Here is a 19306-nt window from a genome sequence, read left to right as displayed (position 1 = left end):
TGGTTCGCTTGCTTCCCAAGCAACCATCCCCAGTGCGCAATCCAGCAGCAAACTGGTGCCCTAGGCCCTATTAGCCTCAAAGACCGGCACAGCTGACTGTGCCTACTGCCAGAGGTGGTGTTCAGAACTGGCCTGTGGCTGAGGCAACTGTTATATGCCTTCCTGCCGCTCGCCCTGCTCCTGCTGTTTCTGGAGAAAATCAGATAGAACTGGGCCAAGGTGCTCCTAGTAGCCCTATATTGGCCCAGGAGACTGGTTTGCAACCTTGATGCAGCTTTTGAGCGGCCAGCTGTGGAGACTGCCCAAGTGCCACGACCTGGTCAGTCAGGCGTCTGGAGCTTTCTAATAGGGTCATTGACACCCTGCAGAATGCCAGAGCACCGTCCACGCTTTCCCAGTATGGGTAGAAGTGGGGTGTTTTTTAGACATGGTGTCTGCCTCGTGGGTTCAACCCCATGACCTGTCTCATGGCAGTTATGCTGCAATTTTTGCAGGACCTGTTTGACAAGGGGAAATCCCCCTCTACATTAAAGGTCTATCTGGCAGCCATTTTGCCTTGCCATGTCAACATTCACTCGCTGCCCCCAGGAGCTGACAGGGCAATTTTTTAAAGGGGCTCGGCGGCTTCGGCCACCTATGAGGTTAAACGTGGTGATTAAAAGATGAATCCTCAAACTGAACACAGTAGGGATTCAAGGAAATGCATGCACATGGATTAGGGAGTGGTTAACATGTAGAAAACAGAAAGTACTGATTAGAGGAGAAACCTCAAAATGGAGCGAGGTAACCAGTGGTGTGCCACAGGGATCAGTATTAGGTCCTCTGCTATTCCTAATCTACATTAATGATTTAGATTCTGATATAGTAAGCAAACTTGTTAAATTTGCAGACAACATTGCAGACAACACAAAAATAGGAGGAGTGGCAAACACTGTTGCAGCAGCAAAGGTCATTCAAAATGATCTAGACAGCATTCAGAACTGGACAGACACATGGCAAATTGCTATAAAAAAAGCTATAAAAAAAGGCCAACAAGGTGCTCGGATATATTGTGAAAAGTGTTGAATCTAAATCAAGGGAAGTAATGTTAAAACTTTACAATGCATTAGTAAGACCTCATCTAGAATATTGTGTTAAGTTCTGGTCACCTCGTTACAAAAAGGATATTACTGCTCTAGAAAGAGTGCAAAGAAGAGCGACCAGAATTATCCCAGGTTTAAAAGGCATGTCGTACGCGGTGATCTGATTCAAGCATTCAAAATTCTAAAAGGTATTGACAATGTCAACCCAGGGGACTTCTTCGACCTGAAAAAAGAAATAAGGACCAGGGGTCACAAATGGAGATTAGATAAAGGGGCTTTCAGAACAGAAAATAGGAGGCACTTTTTTACACAGAGAATTGTGAGGGTCTAGAACCAACTCCCCAGTAATGTTGTTGAAGCTGACAGACACCCTGGGATCCTTCAAGAAGCTGCTTGATGAGATTCTGGAATCAATAAGCTACTAACACCCAAACAATCAAGATTGGCTGAATGGCCTCCTCTCGTTTGTAAACTTTCTTATGTGCTTATGTTCCTATGGTGCTTAATGCACTCATGAAGTCTCCATCTGAGCGCATGCATTCAGCTTTACTGAAATATTAATCACTCAAAGCTGCTTTCTTGCTTGCTATCACCTCTGCAAAGCGGGTGAGTGAGAGGCAGACATTCTCTAATGCAAAAGCCTGCTTAATCTTTACAGAGGCCAGGACAAAGGGTTGCACTCCACACCAATCCTGCCTTTTTGCCGAAGTCGATCTCGGCATTCCATGTCAACCTGTCTGTGGAATTGGAGCCTTTCCATCCACCTCCTTTCCAGTCTGATGGAGTGTGGCAGCTACATACGCTCTGCCCAGTGCGGGCTCTGGCGCACTATGTTGACAGGACGGAAAGTTGGAGGCAGTCCAAACTATTTTTTGTCTGCTATAGGGCTGAGTCCCATGGTCTAGCCCTGTCTAAACAGAGGATGTCCAAATGGATAGCAGACACAGTCAGGACTGCCTATGAGCTGGCCAACTTGCCCCCTCCAGAAAAGTTCACTGCGTGAGTGTTAAAGGCGCTTCTCAGTCGACCTTTAGAAAAACAGGCATAGAGGTGAGTTTCTTCCTCAGTTTCTTAGCCCGTATGGTAACGCACAAGACAGCCTCTCGGGTTAGCCTTTTAGCATTCCAGTCATTCTGCAATATTGCCCTTGCAATGGCTTTGATACACTTACCCATTCGGTAATGGTTAAATTTCGTACTTGAAAAGGAACGTTAGTTTATTATCATAACCCTGGTTCCCTGAAATAGAAATGCAACCATTAACCTTCAAGGTTGCTGCGTCCAGGATTGCAGCAGGCTTGAAGGGAAAACCACTCTGAGGTCTGTGAGTGCAGTCTATTTATGTCCTCGGGGGTGGGCCATGACTGCGTCACAGGCTCGTCGAGCGGATTTGATATATATCTTATTCAAGGGTCTTATTATATATCTTATTCGGGTCTTTAGGGGGTAAATACCCATACAGTAATGGTTACATTTCTATTCCAGGGAACCAGAGTTATGATAATAACCTAATGTTCTGAGCTTGGCAATACTCGTTGGTTAAATTCGGCAGATGAAAAGAGAGTATTCGCTTGACAGCATGAACAGAGTTTGACCATTGATCTTCAGTTTTCCTAATCGTCCAGTTGCAGCTGCAACATTCTCTTTCTCATTTCAAAATTGGGTAGTAAAACAGGGCCAACATGGTTTAATGAATTTACAGAATCCATGATACCGATCTATATCTGCTATTAATTTGAGATTTATAGAGGTTTTTATTTCTAAAGAACATTTACTGTGTTAGTGAAATATAATCTAATAGAACTGTGTACCAGCATGTTTACCTTTTTTGGGGAAGGTAAGGTATCAGTTTCTTAGCTTAAGATTGGCTCTTACTTAAAGAGTGTTGTTTAGTAAATTCATGGATGTTGCCCAGTTTTCTAGGACAATGAACGACTGTGCTGGAGACAGTGACACTGCTCCCATTATCCCATTCTTTGGGAGCCGAGTGAAGAGGGTTCAGTCCTTATATGTGTAGCCAGAGTGCATGATTACTTGCTGGATTATCAAACACATCCCCCTGGGGAGCTCAAGGGCTAAATGTAAAGGAAGGAAGGAAATACTTTTTCGAGTATAAACAGAGAAAGCCTCAGGAAAATACTGCAGATGGACAAAGAATGAGTAAACGTAAGCAGGGTGATACCGGAGACTCCAGCCAGACTGCTAAAAACAAGACAGGATAAAAAAAAAAAAAAAGAATGAGAACACCACAAGAAGAGGAACTGAATGAGTGACAAGCTGAATAACATAATTAGGGTTAAAAACCAGTCCTGTTACAGATTGGAATAAAGATGTTAAAGGTTATAGTACTCATATATTTTAGCTGTAGGCTATTAAAATGACCCCCCAGTATGCAAGGATTCAGCTCCTTGAATAGCTGAGGGCACTTAAGATTCAGTTGTGCCTTCGAAATACAAACACACACCAGCACAGTAAAAAGAAAATGGTGCCACCATGGCTCAGCCAGAGCAGTCAATATTTCTTTTAAATGTGATTTGAGTGTTATTGAGTTTAGGTTCCACTTTCAGTTTCTGTGAAACAGTTAGTCTACAGTACAAATGTTCATGATGCAAACTTTAATTTAATCCCCACCCCCCCCTTGGTAACCTGTCTAGTTGTGTAGTGCTTTTCTTCTGTCAGGGTCCGCTAATGAAACATCTATTTCAGGTATTGTACTGCACTATACACTGCTGTGGACAATTAAAGAATAAGTAGCATTAAAAGGCATTTTACATTTTTTTTTTAATACATTTTAGATTTAGACTTATACATCCAAAAAATCCACAGCCCTGAAATGAAATGATGTAATTTCTATGAGAACAGCCTCACTGGAAATCATGCGATGCTGCTGGAAACGTGCTTTTCTGGGTCAAACACTAGCAAGACTTTACCTGGATTTGAGCCTGCCTGAAGAATACTAAGTGCTGGGGCTAACAGCCGTACTTCATTGCATTCATACCATGTATCCTTTCAGCTCTGTCATGTCAGCCCCACTTATTCTCTCTATGTATATTTAGCGTAGGTGGGGTTGGCAGAGTTGAAAGGTGAAATAATTTGAATGCAAAAAGGTAGGCGGTTCAGTCCTGGTTAACCCAGACAAGCGCAAAACCAAGTAAAGGCAATTTTAGAGAAAAATAGTAAGTACGGAAACCCAGAACCACTCAGAATGACTGCAAACACCACAAAATAGTGAGGGAAAAAGCAATTAAAATAACATTTGAAGCTACTTTGGTGGTCATAGGTGTGGATAAGGTGTTTTAAAATCCCAAGGCCTGTAATGAAATAATGCCTAAAACCTGAATGAGAAGCTCTGTTTATTATGTACAGGGCAGCCTATACTAAAGTGCACACACGTTTTCTCTTGTCATGCTGGGGTGGGGAACCATCAGAATCAAAGGGCCTATCTGTTTCCACTAACAAATACAGTGAGATAAACCTCTATAAAGCTCACAGGACCTCAGATGTAAATCTAATACAAGGACTAGCTCAAGCAAAAGCACACGGCTTCTGACATGCTACCTCTTCAAAACCTGGTTAATAATACAGTAGGTGGGATTCAAACCTATTCCTTTATAGGCTGCGGGCTGTATTCACACACACGCACACCAAAAACAGGTCAGCTGTAAAAGGGAATCCTAATCATTATTAAGCATTTGTGTGTGTGTGTGTGTGTGTGTGTGTGGGAGAGAGAATAATGGGTTGGTGAACACTGTCGCCAATAGTAAAACTCAAAAACACAAAATGTCCCTATTTTTATTTTATATATATATATATATATATATATATATATATATATATATATATATATATATATATATAAATAAATAAAATCAGGTTGCCTTTATAAAAACAAAAAAAAAAGATTATCTTTTGCCATTAAAACAAGACAGTTAACACTAACGTGCCTGTCTTTTGTGTGGTTACACCAAAGAATTTCAATCTAACTTGGTTTTAGTGTAAAGTGCTGGAAAAGAATAGCACAGTAGAAGAATAGAACACATTTCTGAGTCTGAATATAAAACTGCTTTGCTAAGAGTGGTGGGACAGAAGGGTATCATATTCACATTTGTTTCAGATTTCATCCGTGTAAACAAAAGGAGCGGGCAGACAATCTGGGGCCTGTTAAATTAGGACTGAATAGATCTGTCAAGAGTAACTTGACATCTTTTTCCAAGACATAATTAAATCAAAACTAAATTTGATGGGTTCAGATTTGGTTGGATAAACAATTTAATTTCATATTTTTACTCATTTATGTTTTGATAACATGCTAAGATACTGTGTTGGAGATTCAAATGAAGTTTTTGACACACACACACACACACAAAAAACATTTTCAACAACATGGCATGATTTACAGCAAGGCTCTTGAGAGAAATTACATCATTTGATTTCAGGACTGTATGAAGTTTTTGGAATTAATATGTCTAAAAACACGAGTTCAAATAATGTACCAAGTTAAATAATTTGGTATTTCCAGTTTAGGTCTCAGTGGGCAACAGTTCACATTCCAAAAGCACACATTTACTCTATTTCTGCAAAATTAGCACTGGACACCCTCAAAATCCCAAAAGAGGTCAAGTTGTGAGTCCTGCTCTTTAGTATATGGAGCTCACATTGCCAATGCTTGTGCTATCCCTGCTTTGTGAAACCAAGTGTCTTTCTTTATCTTGTAATTTCACAATTATTATAAAATGTAAAATCTGTTAAGACGTCAACCATATTCACAAAGCATTTACCACTGTGCACTTTCTGCAAAAAACAAAAAACAAACCGCCAATGTTACAGAGCTAGTAAGAAACAACTAAAGGTGTTTAACCTCCCAATTTATTTATTAAAAGCTTTTTTTTTTTTTTTTTTAAACAAACGTTTTAGCTTGGGGGGTGGGGAGCTTGTGTTACCACAGTGGCAGATGTATTTTCTTTATGTACTTTAATATACAAGCTTACCTATATTATCTTTTTTTCTTGTTGTGGGTGGGTACATTGATATTATTGAAAGAGAATAAACTAATAAGATGGCATTATGCTGACCCTTTCACATTCTGTGGGAAATGTCTGCCTACCCATCAGAGGATGTGGAGGTTGCTGCCATTATCTACACCGAAAAACATCCTGTGAGCCACGTACCACAATGTTCTCTCAAAGGGAAATCCTACAGAAATAACTGCACCGGAGGAAGACAAAAAACTCAGACTCCACATCTGCAACGCACAGCTTCCAAATCCACAAGTTGTGCAAGTACAAGAGTGTTTTTCTAATAAATCTGGCAATAATTCCATTCATCTTCATCAAGTGGATGGAGAATGCTGAAGCCAGATTTATAAGTGGACCCTATGTCTCCACTGCTATGCAGTAATTTCAGTCTTCGGTTAGTAGATAACACTGTTGCAGATAGCTGTATCTTAAAAGAACGCATCCAACAAACACTGGGTTCTCCCCCATACAAGCTTACCATTTGCTATTGCTTTTATTTCAATGCCAGGTGTTCTTGTGGGTTGGAGCCATGCAGTGCTGTATTTTTTTTTTTTTACTCCCAAAACAATCCATTTCAAAACATTGATTAGATTTATTATGTTTGAAAAGGCTTCAGATCAGGCTTCATGAGCCATGTATTGTTAATAAATTGTTAATTAATGTTGCCCTTTGCTGATGCCGACATCACCTTATACAACATTACTCGTGAAACATCAGCAAGTTGAGCTGTCTTGGTCACTGAAGCTCCTGCCAAACGCGCCCCAACAATCACCCATCTTTCAAAGTCACTGAGGTCTCCTCTTGCAGTCATGCTAGCCATAATTATAGGCAACCAGGCCTGTCCAGCATTTTTATACATGACCCTAAGCATGCTGGGATGTTATTTGCTTAATTAACGCACGAGCCACAAGTGTGTGGAAGCCCTTGCTTTCAATATACTTGGTGTCCCTCATTTACCCAGGTGTTTCCATTTTTTGTCCACTACCTAATGTGTTATATATAATATATATAATTCAGAAAACAAAATGAAGGTTGTTCTGTTACAAATAAATCATGCTATGCATGGACATTACAACTGGTATACAACTGGGCTTCACACTTCAGGCCAGGGGTTTAGTTAATCTCTGAGTAAATCCCAGGTGGATGTCAGGAATTAGCAGGTGGCAACTTTGATGCAAAATGCAAAGAGAAATACGATGATTTAACAGAACAGATCAGAGATAAGCAACACTGAAAGGCACATTTAGAAATTGAATTGAAGAGATAGATATGTCTGTGTTTAAGACTTATTTTATGTTGTCAAAATATTTTTAAAATATATTCTGTATAATGCAGTAATGCTGGGTATTGGTTGGTTGGTTGTTCATATTGTTTGGCAATTACAATACATCAAGCTACTTGTTTTGCATTTTGCCCTACCTGCTTACAACCAAAAAAGGCATCTAACATATTTCTATTACGGTGATCTTCGACTATGTGACCAGCCATTAAGGAACCCAAGATTAATCCTCATGAATGACTATCCTGAAATGAAATAAATGAAGCAAAAAAAATTGCTGTCTCTAACCAAGTTGTGTAGTGCTAAACATTTGACACCCGGCACCAAACTATATTCAATAGTGGATTGCTCTACAGTACTCTACAGACCAGTGCGTATTCAACTCTTTGTAGCTTCAGAGGTGCAGCAATCTGTTTCTCTGATCTGCCATACACCATACTAAACAGTCAGTACATGATGCAATTGTAGAAGAATTATTAACTTGTCAGGCCATTTTTCAGTATTTCGATATGATGTATTTGTATTTACATAGTACATTTGTAAAGCAAAAGTTACATTGATCATACATATTAGAAACAATTAAAAAAAATAGAACTACTAAAAAATGTACATCATACACAAGATATTTTTTGCTTTTTACAGAGGTAAAAATGCTTATTGTAAAAAAACAAAACAAAACAATACTAAAATCAATACAACAGTGTTTATTTTTTTAGTACATAAGGAGAGAGTAGATGTATGCTTCAGGCACTTTTTTTTTTTTTTTTTAAACCGTTAAATGTGTGCATTTGCTGAAGACTGTGCATCAAATAAATGAAAGGTTTTGGTTACTTTCCTTACCACAGATACAAAAATAAAATGTAAATTCTCTACCAATGACTGATGCCAGTGTTGCAAAGCTGACAGGGTGGAACACTACACACTGAATTCTAAAAAGTGGAACATGTATAACAAGAATGGTTATATACAAATTTATCACCATACATTTCCGTAATTATTTAAATTATCAAAATGAGCATAGCGGCAAGAACTTTCAATGCCAATTAAATTACACTAGGACATAAAGTCCTTAAGTGCATACTAAAAACATATGATTTACAATACATTTCGGGCACTTTATGACTTGCTCAAATACGTATAAGGTCTCGTTTTAGTGTTGTGCTTACATCCATCATATAAAGTATTATATTTAGGTATTGTTTAAAGGGTAGGATTAATTTGAGGCTGGCTTATCTGTTAAACCTAGATTTATCACTGTGATCAGGCAAATTAGCTACTATACAGTAATTCCATCCCATTTTTTAATTTTTTTTTTATCCAATATTCAAACTTTAACACCAAAAGCAGCAATGCTACAAAATAGGATTACAAAGATAACATAAGTGTTACATAAACCTTGTAGCTGCATTGTGAATACAAAACAAAAGCTGGGTTACCAAAAAATCCGGCAAGCATTTCTAAAACCTTTGTTAATGCACAGTAGGGTAGGATGCGTTGCCATCAGCAAAATATTTACTGCAGGAAGCAAATCTGGCTAAAGCCGCCCACCAGCTTTGACAGACCATTCCTAGCTGCCTCAAATTCAGATTGTACTATGCTATTAGCTATAATTGCTAGCATTGTTGTTATTTTTTATTACAAAATTATTTGGATATTCCTTGAAATATATTAGAAAAATACTCTTCAAGCTAAATTACAAGTTTTGAACACGGGTAAAATACACATTTTTAGGTCTCCCTTAAGGATTTAAAATAATCTGTGAAAACTCACCCAACAATTGAAAGCAATTATATATCCAGTGCCAACAATATTAAAATAATCACCAATGAGAAACAAAACCAGAACACTCAATCTTTTCAGTATAGTTTTAAAGACTTCCAAGTCTTCAGTAACTGTGTAGACTATTTTATAGAAAGTAATTGTTAAAAGATAGTTTGGCAATTACTAACAACTGAGCACCCTTCATTAGTTCACCTCTCTATTTATTTAAGAATGACAAAGGAACAGTGCTTCATAACCCTTTAAGGTTGGGTTAATTGTCAATATAACTTCCTGGCATTTTTTTTAAAGCATAATATTTTCATATTTGGAATCGTGCACTGACTATGTTGTTGTAAATGATAACTGTGTGTGTGCTATGAACTTAAAATAGGAGATTAAAATTTTTTAAAAATTATTTTTGTGTTTTTAAATAGTGGGATGGTGAAAACGTAAATCATTTTACTTCTTGTCATCTTTACTACTGTGCTTTTTTAAAAATTCCCTTTTGGCTGGTGTTTCAATTCAGTGAAATAAGTGAAACTGTCTACACCTTTACATGTTAAATATTACTACTAATAAGGCTTTTCTTTTACACCTTACTGCAGGAAATTAAAGGGTAAGTGTCAAGAGGATGTTATACTGAACTTTGGTTATTTTGGCTTCAATTAAAAGTAACAATAATAGGTTGTGAAATTGTTACTAATCCGAATTTCTTTTCAAGACACACAAATACGTGCGTACAAATCGACCGAACGGTTAATTGTCTCAGGTGAATTAAAAGTGTGTGTATGTGTATGTATGTATGTATGTATGTATATATTATATTATATTATATATGCGCCAGTTAAATTTAAGTGCCTTTACTTACAAAAAGAGAAGACAAAAAGGGCCTTCGCTTGGCAAGCTTTGGCAAAAAGCAAAAAAAACCCTAAAAAATAATAAAAAAAAACTTTCAAAGTATTCTCCCAACAACCACACACACAACAAATACATGTACAAAATATAAAGTACAATACATTCTTCCCCCCCCCCCCCCCCGTTACATTTTTACAAAAATGAGTTATCATTGGTTAGTCCTTTAAAATGCATGACAAAGGATAAATGCATTGTGGCACATATATCGCTAGGAATTTCTTTTACCAGAGGGCGAGGCTGGATAGTTACCTGCATCTATATGCTCTCATCCAAGCTAATGTGCTGCAACTTATTTATAACTGGAATTTAGAAAGAAAATAACAAAACAATCATCCTAATGCTTTATGCCTCCCGCCACAGCACCTGCATGCGACACCACACTTGTAGCATGCACGCAGTGGCAGATAACAGCACATACAGGGAGCCAAGAAGGACAAAGCAACAAGTGCCAACCACCGGAGACAGAACCGGTCATCGCTGGTATCACAAGAACAAGGGTCTGAGTAATCGCCTTCAGGGTCAGACATGCAGTGGTAAAGCAAACTGTCTGCGCACCCCATGCAGCTGACTTTGTGGATGCAGGTACGAATGGGGTCCGGGGCGTCTTGGCACTGTCCGTGCCCATTCTCCTCATGGTTAAACATGTCCCTGCAGTACTTGCACCTTGACCTCTCTCCATCCTCCTTCCGCCGTCTCGATTTGGATTTCAGAGAGGGAGGCTGAGTGTTTATCACACCGCTGCTGCCCTTTAGGTCTTTGCTCAGTCCAAAGTCTGGGTTTGGGACGTAAGGATAATTGTAGTCATGTTTTGAGGCCTCACTTTTGGCAAAATGCACGTACGAGTCCATGTCCTCGGTCTCGATACATTTTTCACGCACCGCTGCGTGTCTGTAGTCCTCGTACCCCGTAAGCCAGGTCTTCTCTCGAGGATTGATCCGAACAATTTCCTCCTCATCGTCTTGAAAACTGACATGACGCTTAGGCACCGACTAAAACACACACACACAAAAACAGAGTTGTTTAGAACACCCAAGAGCACTTTAAATAAAAGACAAATGTGATTTACAAAAATCTTGATATGCATACGAGAATGGACTAGATTAACCTGCTTTCTTACAGCACAGTAAAATATGTAGTTACTTTTATTTGTGCTGCAAGTTTGACTTCATGCGTTTAGCAGTTTCGCCTATGTATACTGCAGTACCCTTCTCCCACCAGTGTGTGTCACTATGCACCAAACCACCCAAGCACAAAAGAAAAGCACTAAGTTTGTAGTCATACATGTAATATACAACATATTTCAAAGACAGGACCCCTCATGTGAAACTGACCAGATCTAGAAGGTAGTGGTCATGCGGACTGTAATGGTCGTGTAAATGGCCCAAGATGCAGCGATGTCTACGGGGTTCACAGAAGGTAGGGGAGGCCAGTGTCTGCATAGACAGCTCCTTCTTCTGGGAAGAGTTTGATGAACTATCCGTAGCAGTCTTTATAAAAAGGAAGAAAATGGATAGATTATTACCGCATTACAAAAGAAAAACACAGCATCAAAGCAAATACAATTGGGCTATGCAGTACAACCACTACACTTAACATGTAAATATAGTACCTGTATGTAGAGAGAATTTTCAAAATGATGAAGTCTAAGTTCATGAACATTAGCATTTCACTGGAATACTAATGCTTTTGACTTAATACATTTCTTATGGTATACAGTGCTGTGAAAAGGTATTTGCCCTGTCTGATTTTCTGCATTTTTGCAAATTTTTTACACTGAATGTTATCAGATCAACTAAAACCTAACACAAACATTTGATACATATTTTATTTATTTATTAAAGAAAGTTATGCAACACCCAATGTCCCCGTGTGAAAAAGTAATCGCCCCCTTAGACTCAATAACTGGTTATGCCACCTTTAGCAGCAATAACTGCAACCAAACGTTTCCTGTAGTTATTGATTAGTCTCTCACAACACCATGGAGGAATTTTGGCCCACTCCTCCATGCAGAACTGCTTCAACTCAGTGACATTTGTGGGTTTTCGAACATGAACTGCTCGTTTCAGGTCCTGCCACAACATCTCAATGGGGTTTAGGTCTGGACTTTCCAAAACTTTAAATTTCTTGTTCTTCAACCATTCTGATGTAGACTTGCTTGTGTGTTTCGGATCATTGTCTTGCTGCATGACCCAGCTGCGCTTCAGCTTCAGCTTACGGATGGATGGCCTGACATTCTCCTGTAGAATTGTCTGATACAGAGCAGAATTCATGGTTCCGTCAATGATGGCAAGGCATCAAGGTCCTGATGCAGCAAAACAATCCCAAACCATGACACTACCACCACCATGCTTGACCGTTGGTATGAGGTTGTTACTGTGGAATGCAGTGTTTGGTTTTCGCCAGATATAAATGGGGCCCATGTCAGCCAAAAAGTTCCACTTTTGACTCATCTGTCCATAGAACTGTTCCAGAACTCTTGAGGATCATCCAGGTGCTTTTTGGCAAACTTGAGACGAGCATTGGTGAGCAATGGTTTCCACCTTGCTACTCTGCCATGAATCCCATTTTTGCCCAGTGTCTTTCTGATGGTGGAGTCAAGAACACTGACCTTAGCCGAGGAAAGAGAGGCCTGTAGATGCCTGGATGTTGTTATAGGTTTCTTTGTGACTTCCTGGACGATTTTACACCTTGCTCTTGGAGAGAATTTGGCAGGACGGCCACTCCTGGGAAGATTCACTACTGTCCCAAACTTTCTCCATTTGGACAATATGGCTCTGACTGTGGTTCGGTGGAGCCCCAGAGGTCTTCAGGAATTTATTTTGTTCGTGACATTAATTAATTGGGTTGAGTTAACTAGGGGCGGCAATAACTTTCACACCTGAAGATTGCATGTTTGATTACCTTGCACCCCAAACAAATGTTAGAAGCACCAAACTTTGGTGTCATTTTTTCTCTCAGACTCCCTCTATATAGTACTACAACCCACAAAAAAATCTGACCAAATACAATGTGAAAAATGTGCAAAAATGCAGTAAATCAGACAGGGGGCAAATACTTTTTCACGACACTAAGTGTGTCCTCCTGCGAGTGCCTTTCATCTGGAACAGACCATCAACTGCTACTGTGAATACACTAATAGAGTGACATACACAAAAAGTCAAAACTGCAACTACAATATAGTAAGTATAGTTACTGGCTCGGTACACGGCAACAATGCAAGATCAGCAGCATCTACCGATATTTTATATACATGTACTGTACGTGCACACAGAAAGTCCTTTCCTTCAATAATTGGAAGCACTATAAAAATCAGAAAACAAGGCTGGTTTTGATGGAATGTGGTGCCTGACATTTTGTGCCAAAGCGTAAATGAGACTTGCATCAGTGATCAAGGTGAAAATTCTGCCAAGATCGGCTGTATTCCAGTGAATGGTGAACTTCATAACCTGAGTTAAGACTATTGTATGCAAACTGCACAGTACCTGTAGCATCCGAACTTCCTCAAATACAAACTGTTTCAACTACATTCATCATACTAAAAGTCTAATTTTTTTAGTTCCCCGATTGCATGTTCCTCAAATGCAGTGCTCTGTAGCTAAACAAAATAGCAGTATAAACAGTAAAAATCACTTAAACTGTTGATCTCTAAAAACTTTGGTGCAATAGATGGAGGTGTATTTACCGACTGCGGATCTTTTTTTGTTGCTGCTAATCCACAACTCCAAATAATGCAGTTTACAGTATCCTCTCAATACAAGCCTTTTGCAGCCCAGAAGGTTTTTATGTTACAGTAGTCTCCGTGTATAGGAACACCTCCTAAGAGTACACTTTGCCTAAGAGAACACCCTTGTGGCGAAACTGATTTTTCCCATTGTAAATGCTCCACCTAGGAACAGGAACTTCACTTAAAATAATCTTTTTGGCACCGCTAGCGATTTGTTCACAACTGATACAGTACAGTTTGGTAACCTGATAACTCATCAAACTTAAATTCAAATGGTTTATCAATCTTTTCAAATGTGACTTGTCATCGTGAGTGTCTTGAGGCACACTGATTGGTTTATTCAATCTTTCCAGAACTGCTATCCTATCATTGCCTTGTTTTGTATTTTGATTTCCATGAGGGCACCTCATTGCTACAAAATGGCATTAAACAAACTGCAAAATGCTGTTTCTCTTGCTACAAAAAGTTGGAAATTGGGGTGCCTGAAAAAACCCTGAATCAGACACAAGTCGCCTACCAATTTTGTGTTTTCTGTTCTGGTGAGTTGCTTCACCATTCTGTTAAATAATCGAGTCAAAGCCGAAAATAATACATGTGTCCCTCTCATCCCATCACTGGCAAAGGCTTGAACCAACATGATTTAAATGTATATTTAGAAGGATGGTCAGGCTGCTTTCTAAAGAAATTTAAAACAGACCTGTTTGAATGTTTATAATTACAGCAATATTAAAAGTGGACCTTCTCAGCTTTTATAGTAAGAAAGATAAGCACTTAATTACGAGAGACAGTGATTCATGCATGGACCTTTGTAACACTTGGTAAATTCCAAATGATTTGTAATCAGATTCTTTCAAGCCAAAACTTCTAATGCCAGAGGAATGCAAGCCATTCAAGTATCGTGATCTTTCCAGTGTTACAGAAATAACCCAATTTATTATTAAAATTCACAAAGATGCTTGCACAAAACAATCTAAAGGCATCTATTTTGGACTGGACTGGATTGTAGAGGCTATTTTTTCGTGTGATTCTTGGGGACAGAAGTTTTTTTCTGTAAAGTAATTTTATCTAATATTATTGTTGTGTACAGTTTGTAAAAGGAACAGGAATGTGCGTATGCAAAACGTTAAACCTAAAAAGGGATATTTTTAACATTGTAAGTTCATCCAGCTGTGTTTGTTTGTTAGTTATTGTGCTAGGTCAACGGCAGGGGCCTGCTTGGGTTTGTTAGCTACACCCAGTATAAGTTAATACCAATTTTATACCACTAACGCTAAAAAAACATATAATTTATACATTTGACTATAAAAAGTGTTGGTCTAAATTACAGAGAATACTTTTTATGCAGCAAATATTTTGGGTGAGGAAGGTCCGAACTCCCGCGGAGACTTTAGTGAAGCGTTACTTGCAGTCGTACAAAATCTCTGGGCGAAACAAACTATTTGGAGAAGAGGCCAGACAAAATCAAACGTAGTAAATAATATTTGAATACTTTCCATTTTTTGTACCGGGTTATATAAAATAATGTAGATATAACATGAGCGTGTAATACTACCTCAGTACCGACCCTGTTAGCTAAATGCATTCTTAAAAGCATTTCTTTGTTTAGCACCTGAACCTTTAAGGTTTGAAAACCGTATGTCCGTTTTCACCAGTTAACCTTTTTCTTTTATATCATACATCTATTTATTATGAGGCTGATGAGAACAGCTGATGCTTTAAGAGTGTGTTAATGTCTTAAGGCACTTCTACCCAGGTCCGGACCCGCGTAGTGTGAAACCATGTACCTGGGTCGTACCCGGGTTAACTCGGGTCCCAGCAACCCACCTCTGGACGTGGTAAGCTATGCACTAGCTGCAGAGCAGAAAGCAAGTACAAAGATCTGATAGCTAGTCCGACAGCGCCGCTAGACCAACAGCAGGCAATCAAGGAGTTAGAGCATTTTGTAGACTCCCTGGTGGTTACACATGGCCCCTCTAGATACAGAGGGAGGTGAGTGGACCAGACAGGGAGTGGACAGTAATTAGAGGGAAACAGAAAAGGGGGAATAGGGTAGAACATGCAGGATGAAAGTAGAGTCCAGAACCTGCAAACCGGTTTCTAGCAGTTTCTAGGGGAGGAAAGTGAAGTGTTGCAGCAGGCTGAGGCTACAGAACAGGCTAGTAATACAGTGGAGGATAGTGTTGGTTTTACTTGCAAGCCTGCTGATCAGAAGCAGACAATCATAGTTGGGGATTCAATTTTTAGGCACGTATACAAGTTTTTCAGAATGAACCCAGCAAACAGTTTCCCTGGTGCCAGAGTTGAAGATGTGATCGACAAGAGTAGATCAGGTCACAAATGGGGCTGGTACAGAACCAACAGCAATTGTTAATTTACGGAAAAATAGCAGACGTGAGTCAGAGGTACTGAAAGAGAGGTTCGCTGAACTTGCCGACAGGCTTCAAGAGAAAAGGAGTCAAGTAATCTCTGGGGCCAGTTGGAGAATAACTGGTTTAAATATATGGTTAGAGAATAATTGCAGAAGGGAGGGTTTTGTGTGCATAGATAACTGGAGCACCTTTTGGGGGGAAAAAGCAGACTTTACAAGAGAGATACCTTAATGATAAAGGAGGAGGTGCAGCTCTACATGTTAGGGATGGGCTAGAAGTAAAAAAAAACATGGATTTCTCTCACACTATTAACCAAAGTTAGTCAATTTGGGTTGAGCTGGTAGGTAAAGGCACTCATGTTTTTTCTATTTTAAAAGATGTTACAGCTAATGTAGATGATCGCAATACTTATGATATATCGGAGTCAACGGGCCAGTTTGAATGGTAACATTCACCATTAATTTCCGTTTTTTAATAACCATGTGCAAATAATGCCCGAGGGGAAATATCGCGGTGCACGTGAATAGAAAAAAACTGCCTAGAAGTAGTTGCCCTGTGCATTAATGATTCAGACAATTGCTTGCATCGTCAATGATGAAGGTTCAGATGACGAAGACGTGGAGTTTGGCCGTTTTGGATGAGATGATACAGACTAGTGTCTGACTGATTACGCTTTCCTGTTACGCTATAATCCATATTTGGGATACTTTCTAAAATGTATTCATTTATTAGACACTGCAAGAACTTGTAACTCAGGCATTAGTATTAGGCATATTAGTGCACTCAGATTATAAGACTCACATCTGTCCCGGATGATTTGATTCTTATAAGCGGTTGATTCTTAAAAGCGGACCGATTACTGTGGTGCAGAATCAAACTTAGTATGAGAATAAGAGCTTGTTCCCTGGCTGCAGTGTAATGGGTTAACCACTAGATGTCATGAGTTCCTGCACGAAAAATCCACAGCTGCTTTTCCTTAACGAATTATGGATACTAGTCAATTGGTTAACTGCTTGTTAAAGTTAATAGCACCTCGATAGAAATGGCTTAGCCGATAGCTTTGTGGTGGAGGTATAGAGGAGTAAGGAAGCAGAAGTAACAAAAAGAAACCAAAACTCAAGTAAGAGATCTAGTGTTTGTTCCACATGAAGTATTGTTAGTTAGTGCTCCGCAGTGTAAGAAAAATAAAACCAACAGCGATTTAAAACTGTAAATCAAGACTCCAGCCTGATCATTTACACTGTCCTCGGCCACTCTGTCGCATTACAATTAGCAAAAGCGTGCCATCAGCAGTTTAAATACAGTACACAGAGGTCAATGGTGCTCAAATCACTGAGGACAATACATCAAAACAAGTCCTTGTGGGTAAGCAACTTCTTATATGATCACGATTATGTTTACTCAGGGCTGCAGAACCTTATTTTACTACAGTATACTTGAGAAGCGATTGTCACGTAAGGATGCCTAGTTTAACTGCCGTGCGGCGTTACGTGTAATGGCTTTTGAATTAAAATTACATTATAGTACTTTACTGTCAGGACTGCCACTGAATTTAAGCATCTGTGGCGTACTTGTTTTCTGTTGCAATACATGTTGATTACAAACAATGCAGTGTTTCCTGCATCATTGCACTATCCACGCTGCGTACGTGCCTAATCACGTGTGATGTGATCAAATTCAAAAACAGCTTTATTGCCTGTGCACGTGATCAAGTACTGTATTACATGTAGTCAGTCAGTTTGATTCTTAGAAGCAGATCGCTTGATTGTTACAAGCAGATTATTTTACATTGGTTAGTATAGGAATGATTTGGTCCCAGTGGTTTTGATCACTATATGCGATTGATTCTTATATCAGTAATTCTTATAAACAGAGTGCACTGTATATCATGATTGCCGTGCAGGCATAATTCGTGATATAAAGCGGGTCATGACATAAACCAAGTTTCACGTTTGCCTATGAGAGCACATTACGAGTGCGAGACAAAAGAAAGAAAACTAACAGTGAATTAAAGAGCAGTGCTTAATACTGTACATGTAGTCGTTCTTTACATTTAAGCACATATGCAAAAAGTAAGTTTAGAACAGAAGGCAGGAAGCACTTTATTTATATATTTTTTTCATATAAATGCATGGAGTAGCCTACCAGGCGATGTAGTGGGGGAAAAAAAAACCAAAAAAAAAAACTAGATGCTGTGCTTTTAAATTACATCCCCCCAATAGAGAGAGAATGGTGTGCTAACAAGGGACAAACTTTTAAATAGCTGTTTCTTGTTCCCAAACACACACACACACTACATAACTCAAATGACAAATGTTCCCTTTATTTTTAAGTTTTGTTTCTACAGATTCACAGTTATAGTAGGTTATATCGTTTATATATATATTTTGATTCAACACTATACACTGTTAAACAATTTTTAAATTTTTTTTTAAATAAAAAAAACAAAGTTGGAATGTGGAGCATGAGTTTCCTAAAAAAAACTCCCTGGTTGGTATTTTTTAAAGACAGTCTGGGGGATTGGATACTGTATTTGCAGTTATGCTAATCATCTGCATTATTTTAGCAGGAGTCCAGGGACCAAAATGGAACTCAGCAGCTGATGCAACTAAGAAGCCTTTAATAGCATAGGGGGAAGCTGTATTATATTTTAATGCCAATCCCCAAAATAGCATTTTGTAATGTTTCATTTTCATAGATAAAATAAAAAATGGATGTCTGCATGCAGAAATATTAAGTAATCACTCTCCACAAAGCATTCTGGCTATAGACCCTTAACAGAATAGACAATAATAGCACACATTAATTAACAATAATTTTGTGTAGTTCTCTAGGGAGTAGCTGTAAGTATTCACTTTCTGGTTCTTCACAAAAAAATAAAGTGGAAGCACTTTGTCACCACAGGGATGTTTAAAGAGGATACAAATGAAGACACATGATAATTAATGAATGTAATGTATAAATTGCTTTAAAAAAGTACAACCAGCTATGTAAACATTCAAACAGTAATAGATTAATGTCAGTCCTGTTCCCAACATTAAATATCCTGTGGAAATTCCAGGTAAAAACCCTGTGCCCATGAGTTGTGATTAAACCCTTTTCTTGTCACCAATAAGACAGATGATCCAAGCCAGTGCAGAGAGGCATTGAGTTGGCAGGGGT

General features: G+C 38.8%; 1 protein-coding gene across 1 annotated transcript in view; it reads right to left on the bottom strand.

The window, feature by feature from the left end:
- Positions 1 to 8064: 8064 nt before the first annotated feature.
- The window catches only part of LOC117403257 (sprouty-related, EVH1 domain-containing protein 2-like), a 59966-nt gene continuing 48724 nt past the window's right edge, over positions 8065 to 19306 (bottom strand). Inside the window, exons 5-6 of the mRNA XM_034005273.3 lie at positions 11383 to 11538; positions 8065 to 11040 (exon numbers count right to left, since the gene is read on the bottom strand). Coding sequence (XP_033861164.1) covers positions 10381 to 11040; positions 11383 to 11538 — 816 coding nt within the window. The 3' untranslated portion in view covers positions 8065 to 10380. The remainder of the gene's footprint in view (positions 11041 to 11382; positions 11539 to 19306) is intronic.

This window comes from Acipenser ruthenus, chromosome 5, assembly GCF_902713425.1.
Source record: "Acipenser ruthenus chromosome 5, fAciRut3.2 maternal haplotype, whole genome shotgun sequence".
Taxonomy (NCBI): Eukaryota; Metazoa; Chordata; class Actinopteri; order Acipenseriformes; family Acipenseridae; genus Acipenser; species Acipenser ruthenus.
Note: the sequence above shows the minus strand (reverse complement) of the source record. Positions and strands in the feature narration are given on the sequence as shown.